The sequence below is a fragment of the Hirundo rustica genome, chromosome 3 (assembly GCF_015227805.2).
Source record: "Hirundo rustica isolate bHirRus1 chromosome 3, bHirRus1.pri.v3, whole genome shotgun sequence".
Taxonomy (NCBI): domain Eukaryota; kingdom Metazoa; phylum Chordata; class Aves; order Passeriformes; family Hirundinidae; genus Hirundo; species Hirundo rustica.
Window position 1 is genome coordinate 63,443,384 of NC_053452.1, and position 15,073 is coordinate 63,458,456.

Genomic DNA, 15,073 nt, shown 5'->3' on the forward strand with positions numbered 1-15,073 from the left:
TCACTCTCCAGGATCTTCACAACACTCACTAGATAAGCATTTATCTTTAAAAGAAGCTCAACTTCCTGCCATAAATAATGATTTTATAACCCACTCAAAATATGTACCAGCCAGCCATTTACTTCTTTTCATCCATCTTATTGGGCAGTAGCATTGCGTTTTTCAGGTGTTTCAATAGATCATTACACAAGATACACTATTATCTGATACATTCCAGAAGGAGTTGTCATCAGTTTTTCCACAATGGCTTACACAAATGAAGAAATCCATTAAAACCATCCGACTCTCAGAAATATTTTCCATGTTTCAACGCCTGTTGGTGTCAGCATATATCAGTTTTCATGTTTGTTCAAACCCAGAAATAGGCTCGTTGTGATCCAACTGGTGCTCTTACCAACTGCAGAGCCAAAATTCGAATCTATTGGTGCTTCCATAAAATTTGTCTTTCCAGACAGACTTCACTGGTGAACTCAGAGACACAAAGTGATATAACCCCGCAGGAGACCAGTTTAGTCTGGTACAAATCTAACTTAACAAGAACTGAATAAAAAAATTTCTTTCATGCTGCACAGTCTTCAATGGTACAAACACATACAGAACATTAAACACATAAGGCATAGCTACCAAGCCTCTACCTCTACGCAAGATTTATTGATTTTCCCTGATAATATAAAGCAGCTATAAAGAGCACAACAGCTTCAACAAGTTCATCTAGAGAGTTTGCAGGTGTATTTCGTGATGAGTACAGAAACTCAATGTTTATTGCCTCTCAGCAGCAAAGTCCTCCCTGTGTACACCAGGCCAGGCATGCAGCCAGGATGGATTTTACCATAATCCCCAATAAACCACCTTACATGCACCCTGAGCTTCCAAAGGAGTACCTGGCAACCAAGATAAGTACTCCAAGAATGCCAAAATCCTTCCACCAAACTTGACAGATATTGGTATTAAAAATCAGAAAGAAAAAAAGAGAAAGCAACAACTTAGAATGAGAAATCAGGAGACAAATCCAGAATGATAATGCTGAAGCCTGTCAACTGAAACACACAGCTAAACTACAGACTAACAGAAAGACAAGGACATTCAACAACCAGCTACTTCCTTCCAGTAATTTACAGCAAATTTGCAGAGGTGGTAACAGTTAGTTTCACAAAAAAAATTTTTTTTTTTTCAAAACAGACCCCCACACCCAAACCACATGATTTCAGAGATTGTTTTTCAATGTTACATAGCTCTTCCACCTTAACCATCTGTTCTGTTCATTGTTTTAATGTAAAAAGCAATCAGTGGAAACTAAAACAATCACTGGTCTTTGCTAAATGTTCTCTCTCACATGCTTCTTTATACAACAGCCTGCATGAATTCCCTTGGAGAGTTATTTCACAAAGGCATCCTCTTTAGCCTAGGTCAACTCGGGTAACACCAATGCAGTCTCTCCTCTGCCAGCAAATGGATCAGAATTGCTCTGATTCAGCCAGAACAGTCTAACCGGAAACTGTCTCCAAAACTCAGTTTTGAAATTTATTTGAGAGCTACTCCTAAAACCAATGTGAGATGCCTGACTTTACCTTTCATACAAACAAAACAATGCCAGATACAGTTGGAAGCATGCTGCGCTGTTTGAAGTGTGCTGCAAGCCTGCATTGGGCATTACAAAGTATTTTACTGTTTCCAATGGTCAAGAATAAAGTAACACCAGAGAATAAAACTCTTCTACCATTCCCTTGTTGGACTCCAGCTTCTCAACAGGGTACACGGAGAGGCACAGGCAGTCTTACCATTCAACTGGGCCAAATTCAGCACACAAAGGCACCACACGGAAAGCCTTCTTTTGAGAGTACTCAAGGTGCTCGCTTTGTGAACTGCTCTGCTACTGCACCTTTTTTCCCAATTTCAGAGACTGGAAAGACACTCCCAAATCCCTCTCTCCAGCAGAGGCTCATACTGATTTCTAGCCTCACTTAAATTCATTGCAACTTTTAGAGTTTTGTGTTGTGCTAAAAATTCTTTACAAGCGCCTACCCAAATTACCCCCTCTTGCATTTAGCCGGAACAGTCATTTCTTCTCCCAGTTCTCCTTATGCTCAAGTAAAGAGTTCTGCATCTGCACAACAGCTCTTTTCTTCTTGCAATCCTTCTTGGTTCCGTTTTTCTTAAACCCGATTTATTTGGTTTACATGGCCTGGTTTGTGGGGGGGGGTAGTGGGGGGTGAGGGATTACAGGGAAAAAGCTGCCAGAAGCTTTCTCCGTGTCTGGCAGGGTCAATCCCTGGTGGCTCTAAAGATGGATGTGCTGCTTGCCAAGGCTGGGCCCATCAGAACTGGCGATAACACCTCTGGGGTAACGGATTAAACAAGAGAAAAAAAACGTTGTTGTGCATATGTAATTGTGGCCAGAGAAGAGTAGGGTGAGAATACGTGGGAGGAACAGCCCTGCAGACAGCAAGGTCATTGCTGAAGGAGAGGCAGGAGGTGCCCCAGGCGCCAGAGCTGGGATTTCTCTGCAGCCATGGAGTTCCACAGCAATGCAGAAATCCACCTGCAGCCCACGGAGGAGCCCAGGCTGGAGATGCCTGACAGGAGGCTGCAACCTGGTGGGAGAGCCACAGAGAGAGGGGCCCATGCTGCAGCAGCTTGTCCTTGGGGGACTGCACCCTGTGGAAGCGTGACCCACACTGCAGCAGTTTGAGGAGGATTGTTGCCCATGAGATGGACTCACACTGGAGAAGTTTGCAGAGAACTGTCTCCTGCGAGACGGACCCCAGGGTGCAGCAGGGGAAGGACTCCTCCTCCTGAGCAGCAGGAGAGACTCCAGATGTGATGAACCGACCATAAACCCCATTTCCTGTCTCCTAGCTCCCTGGAGTAAGGAGGCGGAGCTAGGAAGGAGGGAGGGGTGGGGAGATGGTGTTTTTAAGGGTTTATTTTACTTCTCATTATCCTGCTCTGATTTTGTCAGCAATAAATTTAATTAATATCTCTAGTTGGATTCAGTTTTTCCCATGCTGGTATTTGATGAGTGATCTCTCTCAGTCCTTATCTCAACCAACAAATCCCTCCTATTTTCTCTCTCCTGTCCAGCTGCAGAGGGGAGACAGAGAGAGGCTTTGGTGGGTGTCTGGCAGCTGGCCAGCATCAACCACCTACACCAGAGATTCCAAACGAAGCCTCACTGCTCTCCTCTCTGTACTAGAGCCTCAAATTGCATTCAGGTTTTTAGTGGTTTCATCATTATCAGCCGTTTGCATCATCTGCCATCATTCACCCAGATCTGCTGTCTCCTACTAACATTCCAACAGCTGGACAAGCTCATACTTGAAAAGTAAAAATAATCAAAAACCTCTTCCTTGCTCCTTCTTTTCACCATAAGGACAGATAAAATTCTCCTACCTGGGAACTCAATACAGAAGCAAAATAATAAGCTAGTATCAGAAAACTTATCATCTGGTGCCACTTCATTACCGATGCAATGAAACGGGCCCTTCTCCTGCTCTCCTCTCCTATCTCCAAACATCTCAAAGCTGCTCACAAAAAAAACATGCTTCTAACCTGTGAAAGCTGTAGTCACAGCCCAGTGCACATAGTAGAACTTTTCTTAAAATCTAGATTAATTTTAAAAAGAGGCTTAAAATTGTTATGGGTCCAAAGCAGTACACCTACAGAAACAAACAAACTAAAAATAATATGCTGGAATAGTCACTATTTTGGTTGTCTTCTCCAACAGAAATGTTAGCTTTTTTACTTATACCAAGAGACTGTATGACCAAGCTCAAAAGAATCTTCTCTATCAAAATCTAATTATGCATACCAGTTCTTCCATGACAGTGCCATACTTTGCTCTGTTGTACGTTTTTAAATGTCATATTCAATACCAATGTGCATTTTGTGTCTTTGCAGAAAAAAAAACCCAAACAAAACAGCATAAAACCTAACACCCCTATCTCCACCCGCTATAACACAACACAGCCCACACAATAAAATCCCCAAATTCTTCTATAATTTTAAGTTCTGCATCTCTTCACTTGCTATTCAAACAGATTAGGAACAAGAAGAAACTTCCTTTGAGAGCTCTGTGGAGCAGAAAAAAAATTAAGAAAATAACGATCATACTTGGCATTGCCTGGCTGCAGCAAACTGAAGCTGTTGAAACTAGCAAGATCAAAAGAGAGGTTCCTCATCTGCAACAATATTCACATGACAAACTTCACTTGCAAGACTATCTTCAGAATAATCTGTTACAAAACACATGAGGATGCTTTAGAATTCAGCTAGCTGAAAGCTCATATTTAATGATGCCACAGGCGGCAGAGACAGGACCAGTGGGTACCAGCCTGGGCTTGACTGGGCACCTCAGTGCTGTGAGCAGCTTGGAGTAGTAACTCCCTGGACCCTAACCTGTCCAAGAGATGTGGGTGCAGATGCACCTTCAGGCGCCGGATAAGCTGTATGTTCCGTCTGGATTGTGAAAGAGGAAATGATGCAGCAAAAGGACCAAACTGCAGTTTTGATTCCACTGAGCTCCAATGAAAACCCCCATCTGTCATCTTTGTGAACATGTCATTTTCAAATGTTTTGGTTTGACAGGCTGCCACAGTTGCCAAAATAAACGGCTCGGCTTAGCACTTTATTCAGTACCATCTTGTGGTGAAATAAACACTTGTATATTGTGCACAACACAATTAGAAACTGGGCAAGAATCAAAGATGCAAAAAAAATTACTGCGAAAGGTTACGTTTTAAACCAGATCTTTTTTTCTGATGATGGATCAAACAATGCACAAATAGCAGGGAACAAGTAGCAGAGTGGGGTAAGCAGCACTGCTAGCTAAAATCACTGTATACCATCAGCTTTAGACAAGTTTCCTTTTCTTGACACGGAGAGAAAATAGAATGAGATTCAAACTCACTTTAGATCCTTAATTTACCAGAAGTGATAGCTTGGCCTTGTCTGACTACCTGTCATGGCTTGGGTGTGGTTCTCATGAAGCATTAACACTCTGGGATAATTCAGGTAGGATTTGATGAGTTGCTTTCACTGAAAGAATAACAAATCAAGCCTTGACATGAAACACCTACTTTGCTGAGACAAAAGCACTCAGTGATGTCCATCAGTAACAGCTGCAACTCACCGCAAGGAAGATTTATATCCTACTGACTGGAAAGATGGTAGTATTGTAAAATAAAGTCAGAACTCCAAAAAATGTCTTGAAAGAATGGATATCTTCACAAGTTTAAAAATTACCCTTTAAGTGTTACTGAGAAACACAACAAAAGCAAGGCTGAATTTACTTTCCATGACACAAATGAGTGAAAATTTCTGAGTCTGCTTGATTTCCACTGCCCTTATGTAAGGCAAATGCAGACCAGAAGGTAGGTGTATACTTTGAAATATCCAGATTTTAGTACCATATTTCATTTTGGCCACTTTGAAGTCTAGGTGGACCTGTATATGTCAATATGCATAAATTTCTAACAGCAACAACACTTAGATTGAACTCCAGTGTTTCACAACTCATTTTCTGCCCAAACCTCCATATGGATTAGTTCATCACAAAAAAACCCCATACTAATGTACATTTTCTAGTTGATATGCAACACCAGGCATCTAAATGCTGTGGGCTTTGCTCTTTTGCAGATCCATCCCAAAAAACTCTAAAGTTGCACATTCTTTCCCATTTTTAACCTGCACACTAATGTTATAAAGTTAACTAAACATAAAGTCAACTAAACAGAGTTTCCAAGCTATAGCACAACTGAACTGCACATGCATGGGAAAAGCACTGAGCGATTTATATGCTTGCTCCTGTGAGGCTTCTAAGCAGACAAATTTTACCCAGCACTGCACAAGTGCACTGGAATGGAAAGGCACAACATGTCCTCTCTCCAATTAACACTCTCCTAGTGAGCAACACTGAAACAGCTGAAAGGTTAAGAAGCCTTTCCCCATCATTTCTTTGCCCCTCTACAGCAGCAATAGTACTGACTATAGTGAAGGACTTCTTTTTGCTTCTGCAGGGAAGAGGCACCTCACAGGCACTCTGTAATTGTGTCACAGATAGAATGCTTTACCTACTTACTCCACCCATCCTGCTGCCAGTGGGGTATAAAAGTCTTCCAGCAGCTCAGTAAAACACTAACCCATTATTTTCCTGGAAGTTCTATACTTTAAACTCTGCTTAGAATCCTTACTGTGTTGGGGTTTTTTGTTTTTTTTTTTTCTTTTCTAAGGTTAGGTTTATTTCCTGCCTGCCTCCATCCAACAGGAAACCAGAAAAAGAGCTAGTCCCATTTCACTTTCTGGCCACTATTTACCAGAGTAACTGGCCAGTACTCAGCTGCAGCTTTAAACAATGGCTAAGGATCCACCCTACATGGAGGCTACCAGTCTTCACAATTCCCTTTTGTTTTATGAACGCTTATCCTGAGCAAGCCCACCTTATGGAGCAAACCAATTCCTACACAATCCCCATGTCCTTCCCATCCCAGCAATCATCTTCTCCCTTTTCTTCCTTCCTTGTATTGTGTGAGCAGCCCCACAGAGCCATGTCACAGCTGAAACAGTTTGGATAGGACTTCCCTTTCCTACAAGCTAAAGGGACAGAGTCACTCAGATCCCAAACCCACACCCCCAAGCTGATACACCACCACTTCTACAAAATCAGAAAGCCAAGCCAAGTAAACTAGAGAGCTACTTGCCTTTGCTGCCATTTGTGTCATGTTAGTGGTAGAAAACAGTGCACTATTGCATCAGGATGACTAAGCTTGAGAAAACTTTGCCCCTTCTATTTTCTGGTACAAAATCTTATATAGTTTGTGCTGTTCTTAACAAAAGCATCACTGAGGAAAATAAGTGCGCTGCAGTCAACTTATCAAGCTCATAAAGAAATGGAAGTGTGACAGAGTTGAAAATTTCTTCACCTTTTCTTGGAATTCTAATCCAGAAACTTGCACACCCTTTCTCACAATTAAGTAAGCAAATGAGAGCAACAGCACATCCCAACAAGGCTACCAATGAAGGCGTACATCAATCTCAAATCGAAGTAGCGAGGTAGCATTTAATGTAAATGTGGACTTGAAGATGGAATCTAAGCCTTTTCAGGTTTAATTCCAAATCTGGCCTAAACTACTGTTAAACTTCTGCCCTTTCACACCAAAATCCATAGAACTTTCTTCTGAGTCAAGTCTTGAATTTTTCATCCTAATTTTTAGCTTCCAAGTAAAATAAACTACTTTGCCTTACCAAAATTTTTCAAATACTTAACAATGGACTCAAAAATTAAATAGCCTCTTCACCACTAGGCAAATTTGTCACTTTTTGTAGTATAGAAAAAGTAGCATTTGGCTAATAAAATCCTAAAGACAAGGACTTTTTTACTTTAAAAATATAATTCATCAAAAAAATACTTTAAAAAAAGGAGCAAGAGAAACATAAGCACAAGCAGATAAAGCATACAGAAAGACAGATAAACCTGGGCGGGTAAGTAATGCCCATCTTCAGGGGAAAGCCTCCAGTCTGAATTCTTTTAAAGAAATTACATCCCTTACAACTCTTAATCATTTTGACAATGTACTGACATCCTCGCCATTTAAAATACATACTTTCCTCAAGCCTGGCTGGTTTAGACAGCAGGAAGCAAGATATTTGTAAAAGAAGAAAAGAGGAATGAAGAGCCAAGAGGCCCCAGAGCAGTTGGAAGAACAGTTTTCTGGGTGGAGAAGCAGGATTGGGACAGAGGTGAGCTGAAGGCCCTCCCCACCTTCATTTAACTCTTTAATTTCTTTTTTGTTTGGGCAACTAAACACCAACAGTTCAGTTTTCAACTCATTTAATTTTACATTCCCTGGACTGATAACTGTGCCTGGTAGCCCCTGCGATCAGCTGGTGGGAGCAGTGGGAGTGAAGGCATGCAGCAGATGATCTCCTGATGGCTTAGCCAGTCTGTGGACCCCAAGTCCAACACCACCCACAGACCAGCGATGTGCAACACAGTGGCTGTGAGACACAGCTGACAAGGAGGGCTTCTGCTTCACAGAAATCACGTATTTTCAAAATCGGGTTTCAACCCCTGCTAAAACAAAAATGGTTCTCCATCTCCCACTGCAATTTCCAATTACACTTCAAAATCAAATTTATTATCAACATCAGCGAACTCATGGTATCACTGTACCACCCACCATTTACCCTTGCCACTCGCTACCAACATTAACAATTTCATGATGCCATTTATCTTCCCCTCGGGAGCCCAGGCCTTTTTCCACCAGCAAAATCCTTCCTGCAACTGTTCAAAGGTGACACCATTTTTTCTATTCTCAGTATCTTGGATCCCAGAGTTTTACTGAAAATGTTAAGAACAGCCACTCTCTTATGCTTCACTTCAAAACAGCATGGCTAAGAAAGGACAGCCACAATTCCAGCTCTATCCCTGGCAAAGACTTATCCAAACAAGAGGAAGTCATAGCCAGCCATGTAGAGTAAGCTCGAAGCTACTTCTACACATGGAACAAACAGACCACATGCAGTGCTCATGTGCTGACAGAACACCTAGGCCTACACACACCAGGATAACTAGGCAGTATTATCATTCAAGAACATTGCTCAAAACTAGTTTTCTTTAAAATTAATTTCAAAGCATTTTCATCAATGCTGGATTTTGTAAACCGTTCCAAACTTAAATTTTGGCACAAACTGGATGCACCAAGAAGCATTCAAGATGGACTGTAAGTCTGCCGTGTATCTTGTCAACTTGAAAGACTGTTACAGTCTTAGACGTACTTGGCTATCATCCTGAACGGTGACATCTGCCTACACAGCAGTATTTTGACACTGGCACTGCATACAACACATCAGAAGAACATGACAGACTTTCAGAGGCTGCTTGCTGAAAATGACAGAGAAGCAATTTAGGTGCTCCTGCAGCTTATAGGCTTCTTGCATCTGATGGACCAAGTCTATCTGATTTCTCCTCCTCCCCGGGATCACAGACAGCTTACACTGGCTGAGACTGCTGATTTGGTTTAGAAAGCCTGTAAACCAGCAGGTTCTTTTCTCCTCCCTTCCTCCTTTGGAAACTTCTGCATTCTTGCCATGTCGTCCTGCCATCACCTCCTGGTAGGCAGTCTGCAGCCGTCCCAGAAACTCGGTAGCTGGTGTTGGAGCAATGTTTTAGATTAATTACCCTTGCAAATGTGGAGCTGCTTCTGCACTGAATGACAGTGGCCTTTCTGAGCTCTGGTTTGACTCAGGGCACAAGCAGCTCATTAACCATCAGATGATTCAGCACTCGGTGCCTACATTTCTGCTGGCTGGTTTTCATCAGCAGACTAGAGCTTTGAAGATGTATCATTTATATGATACCATCAGACACCTGACGAGACACAGGTGTCAAGGCCCTCCAGCACCAAGCCAGTACTAGTATTATATGATGCAGACTGCTCCTAAATTTTCTTCTTCACTATGCAGCTTTATAATCACATTCCCCACAAAAATCCTGACTATAACAGTCAGCAGCTTTTTTTTCTCCAACTCTTTCAGACAGAAATTAGGCACAGAAAAGAAAGTCAAAAATAAGAATTCAGAGGGACTGAGGTCCTGAGCAGAGGGAGGATGATCTCCACATCTCATGCTCAGAAGAATGCATGATTCTTGTCCCACCAAAGCTAACCAAGCACAGTCTCTCCCCACCCCCAATCATCCTTTCTGATTTACTCATAGCTACTAATCTCATTAGAGTTCCTATAATTAAAGCACCATAAAATCTGATGAAGAACACAGTATGGTGTGTAAATTAACTAACCCAAAGTCTTTTACTAAAAGAATGACTACTCCAACAGAGTTACAAGATTTACAAAATAAAGCATTACTAATGAGCACAGGATGAAAACTGGATTATCAAGTTTCCCTGTTTGCATGTAGAAAAAGCAGGCACTGAGATTTCTATAAAACTTTTGCAGCCATTTTATAGGAAAAGTGATATCCTCCCTCTGATGTAAAAATACAAGCAGTCCAGAGTGGTTAGGAAGTGAATCACTTTTTCAGCAAACCTGGATATGCACAGTTTCTGAAATAACCTGGGTTTGGTGCCACATTTAATGGAGAGAAAGATGGGAAGTTAAGGAGGTGAAGGAGATACAGATGTAATATTACACCTGTGAGATTAAGTGTCCTGGTTCTTGCTTCCCAGTCCCGGGTTTGTATGCTGAGTGACAGAGTGCAGAAACCCACAGCTCCTAGCTGAATGGGAAACGGTTCTTCCACACTCTTGATCCCAGCCTCACTGAACATATGGATGAGTCTATGGATGAGTCTACTGGCCTTTCAGACAATCACACTCTTCAACCTCACCCATTATGCTTAACAAACAACTCCTCTGGGCTGCATCAAACTCAGGCTCTGTGGGATCCACACCAGATCCTGAGCTGTGAAAGCCACCACACTACATCCTGAGCTGCAAAAGCCACAACTTCTTCCATGATAACACATATGTATCAATTACCATTTAATCAATTTCTCTGAGTCAAAACAAATAGTCACAGAATTTTTTTTGTGGATGGTAGATCAACTGATGATAGTCAGACATTGAAGAGCCCCAAGAGCTCTGTGACTGTCAGGATGTGAGGCAGAATAGTTAAATCAAGGCAGAAGTAAAGTCACGCAATTTCCCAAAGTCAGGCTCCAGATCAGCCTGCGCATTCCAGGCTTGCCTGCTAAGCTTCTGCTCCAGCCACTAAATCTTTGAAAGGGATTATGCAGAAAGGTGCCAGTGATAAGAAAGACTGGACTTGACCTCTAAGGACCTTCAGATGTTACCCGCATTTTCCAGCATGCTGGTAATATGATGAACAAAAACTCTGCAGTTGGAATATTTTCATCTGGCATTCCTTTTACAAATGCCTAGAACTACAGTTGATTTTCTGATCTATAAAGGGCTCTAAGGCAGATGTTCTGATGCTCTTATATATTTGCATAGAAGAAAGCAGGGTGCATTAACAGAGTTTTTACTTTGCTACTCCATTAAACATCATTTCAGGAATCACAATGAAGCCATTGTGAAGAATACCGCTTTCTTCAGTGAGAGAACACACACAGACATCAAAGGCAACATGAATTATTTTAAGTGCCATACTTCTGCCAACATATTCCAAATTTTCAGCATGAGAAACCACTCCTCCAGAGATGCAGAGTGAGACAGGGCAGAGATTACTATTTTTCTCACAAGAAAACCAGATCTAAACTATGCACAATTCTGATTGGGGTTTTGTTTTCAAATTGTTTTTTGTTTAATTTCAGGTATATTCTTAAATCAGGCTGATCATATCCAAAAGTAAGAACTTCTAAAATTTTCAAACAAAGAAAGCTTTCCAGCATTTATTCCTTTTGAGCTTCTCATAAGTTTTCTTTTTAATTTCCTACAAAAATTGCAAAGTGTCAAAGACTAAAGGTAACTTGATTTCTAACCTATACTGGCTTTTCACCCGTTCTTCCCAGAAATTCTTCTAATACAACCGACAGGGAGATGCCTTTCTCTCTCAGCAGGATGACTCACAGGGTCCTTCCACAGCACAAAGGAAAGACAGATCACTTTTTGTTCTTGAAGAAATATCACTTTCTTGTCCTTTTCAAAAAGGAAGATATGGGAAGAACACATTGGACTGTCATTTGTTGCATTTTGTTTCATTTTTCCCTAATGAATTTATCAAGCAACTAAAATTCTGCCTGGTCATAAAAGCATCTGTAACAACACGTCCACAGAAGCGCTCTGTGAATCTCAGTCCTCAAGATCAGTATCCCTGCCCCACCTTTAATGTACAGGAGGAAGTATCCATATGGCTATGGGCCATATGGGTATCTTTCAATAGCTGCTGGGATCAGCTTTGCAGGTGCTTAGCAATAGTAGTGGCTTCCTTGAAGGGCATCCCAGCATACAAATCCAACACCCGGCCAATACTAAACCCACTCCATAGCGCACCTACTTGTTTCCTAGGCCAGCCAGCTACTTCAGCCACCAAGCTACCTACGTCGTTCACTAAGAGCCCAGCCTAAACCAGGCAGAAGTGTTCTTCAACATGCCTTCAGATACCACATCACTGTAAACAGCAAGCACCTGCAGAACATGGGGAAGATCACCCTGACATCACAACACTTGTCAATCTCCAGCTTAAATGCAAGTCAATATTCTGACACATGACTGCAGTGGCAGATATCAAAGTGGCAGAAATGTGCACTGAAAATTTAATCTAAAAACTTAAGTCAGAATTTCCAGTCTACCACTTACCTACAAATCAAATCATTCTGGTCGCTGCGCACGAAGTCTCAAGAAGGCTTATTAAGCACTCCTGAGTTTCAGTGTTACAGGAAACATAAAAAACACAACTCTGATCACCCAATCCATCACTTCCCAAGGCAAGCCCTTCGCTGTAATCTAAACATATCCAAACTAGATCATAAAAATGCTACTGAGTTTACTATTAGCCAGAACAAATGCTACCAGCACCACCAAATGCTACATAGGCTAGCAGGGCCCAGAGAGGAGCAAGTACTTGACTTCTGGCAGCACGTGCAATTGCCAAGCAGTGAAATGTACTCCGGTCAGAAGAGGCCTGTCAACTATTTATAGAGTGCAGGGGTAGCTGTAATCATCCATTTTCTTGGCTACACGCACAGCTCAGCAGGAGCACAAACTGCCCCAGCACAGCACCAAGCCCCAACAGGTGTAAAAATTCATTCCACCACCAAACTAGCACATCTCCACCAAACACAACCTAAAAGCTTCTGCTGAATAAAAGCATAAAGGCGGTAAACAAAGCGTTTAGCTGGTTTTGTTTTCCCCACATACACCATACTTCTCCCATTCTTCTTCGTGTTTAGGGTATGACTACACTAGCAAGAGAAACAAATATTCTGTGGCGCTAAACTACTGAAAGCATTAGCGAAGACAGAGCTTAGTTATCAAGCTGCTGATTTCGGTTTGAAACAGCAGTTCTGACTGAAAAAACAGTGATGAACATGTAAGCACCCTATATGGGATCTATCTGCCCGGGACGAGCAGTTGCCTGCCCAGGATGGAAAAGTTGTGTTTTCAAATTTTTTCCTCTTAAGAAGTTGTTGTTTACTGTTGTTAACTGCAATTGTTCACCGATAGTCACACATACACATTATTTTAATCTTGTACAACTGGCATAACACCAAACGCGATGCGTCCTGCGAGGAGCAGGCCGAACGGCCGTACCAAGGGCCCGAACATCAGCAAGCCCAAGGACAGCGGGCAAAATCCCCGGCTCCAGGAGCCGCTTCGGAAGGCGACTGCCAATGCTCTCAGACTCCGCTCCTTATCACGCCTCTTAAAAGAAAGCTGGTACCGACGGTCAGCTAACAGCAAGAGTTCGACATACCAAAGCGAAAATGCTTGTAAAGACAGGAAGAGCTTGAAAACGCACTAGTGACCATCTCGACCAGCTGCATACGAACGCGCAGAGCGGCGCTTCGGAAACGAGCGGTCGCTGAATCCGCAGCTCGCACGTACGCAGGTGGGGGCCGAATGCCCTCCATACGGGACGGGAAAGGCTCTCTCCCACTCCCTAACCCACGGCCCAGCCCTCAGCCCGCGGGGCTGCCCGAGAACGCGGCCACAGCCCCCCTGGCACACCCCGGCGACGCCCGCTAGGAAGTACCTGGGAGCTGAGGTACCGCCGGAGGCACTCCTCGCACACCGCCTTCTTGCAGCAGGACAGGGGCTTGATGGGCTTCTCCTCCAGGCACACGCGGCAGCTCAGCACCAGCAGCGGCCCGAACTCGCCCGCGATCAACCCGGAGAAGGGCTCGGGCAGCAGGTACAAGTCCACCACCTCGATGCTGCCGCCGGAGGACAGCGGGTCGTCGCCCGGCACCACTCCGCGCCGCGCCGGGGGCTGCCCCGCGCCCTGGCCGCCGCGGGGGGAGCCGGGGGCCGCGGCCGGCCGGTCGTTCTCCACGCAATAGACGGTGCAGTACACGTGCCGCCTTGGGGGGCGTCGGCGGCCGCTGCCTCCCTCCGGCCCCTCCTCCGCCGGGGCCGGCGGCTCCCCCGAGCCCGGCGGCTGCTCCGGCCCGGCCGCCGCCTCCGCCTCCTCTTCGGCCCCTCGCCGCTCGGGGCCGGCGGCGGCCGGCGGCAGCTCCCCGCCTCGCCCCGGCCCGGCCGCCACGCCGCCCGGAACCGCCTCTCGCGGCGAAGGCGGCTCGTCCGGGCCGGGCTCCCGCGGGTCCCCGGCCGGGCTCGGCGGCGCGGCGGCCGCCCGCGGGGCGCTCAGCGAGCTCTGCTGCTCCCCCATCGCGGCCCGCCGCCTCTCCTTCCCATCCAGCCGCCTCCCGGTCCCGCTTCTGCTTCCGGGTCCCGAGCCCCGCCGCGCCGAACCCCGCGGACGCCGGCCGCCGCCGCCCGGCCTCCCCGCCGACGGGCCGCGGGCGCGGGAGCGGCGGCAGCGGCGGGTGCCGCTCCGGTCAGCGCAGCCCGCGGGGTGCCGGCCCGAGCCCGACCCCCATGCCGGGGAGGACGCGGGCAGCCTCCCCTGGTGCCGCGGGGCAGCGCGCCCGGCCGCGCCCCGCAGCCGCCCCGGCCCGCCCCGCGCGTCACCGCCCCCAGCCCGCGGCGGCCGCCCCGCCGGGCGCGCCCGCCCCGGGCCGCCCCCGCCCGCGCTGACGCAGCTCCTCGGCTGCGCCCCTCATTCGGCCGTAAACACGGCGTGGCTGCCCGCCCGGCAGTGCCCAGCACCCGCACGGCGAGGCGGTGTCCTGGGGCACAGGTCCCCTCTGCCCTGTGCCGGTACCTGCGGCCCGGCCGCAGAGCAACGTCCTCTGAGTAAATTGTGAGCGTCCGATGAAAAATCATCCCCGAAGGAAAAAAAAAAAAAAAAATTATATTGAGCACCATCAATTCCACTGTGAGAGCTACGCATTAATATCAAGGCAATAGAGCGACATTCACAAAAATAATTGAAACTATTAACAACAGGAATATCTGCACGGGTCCAAAACGGTAGTTGCTTCTTCAGGTACTCAAGGGGCTTATGCACATTCTGCTCCAAGGGTTGGCCAGTATGCC

The 15,073-nt window shown here is 45.4% G+C and overlaps 1 protein-coding gene across 1 annotated transcript in view; it reads right to left on the bottom strand.

The window, feature by feature from the left end:
• RNF217 (ring finger protein 217) overlaps positions 1 to 14,303 on the bottom strand; it is a 66,045-nt gene extending 51,742 nt beyond the window's left edge. The window contains exon 1 of the mRNA XM_058419796.1: positions 13,668 to 14,303. Within this exon, the coding sequence (XP_058275779.1) occupies positions 13,668 to 14,303 (636 nt within the window). The remainder of the gene's footprint in view (positions 1 to 13,667) is intronic.
• Positions 14,304 to 15,073: the final 770 nt, after the last annotated feature.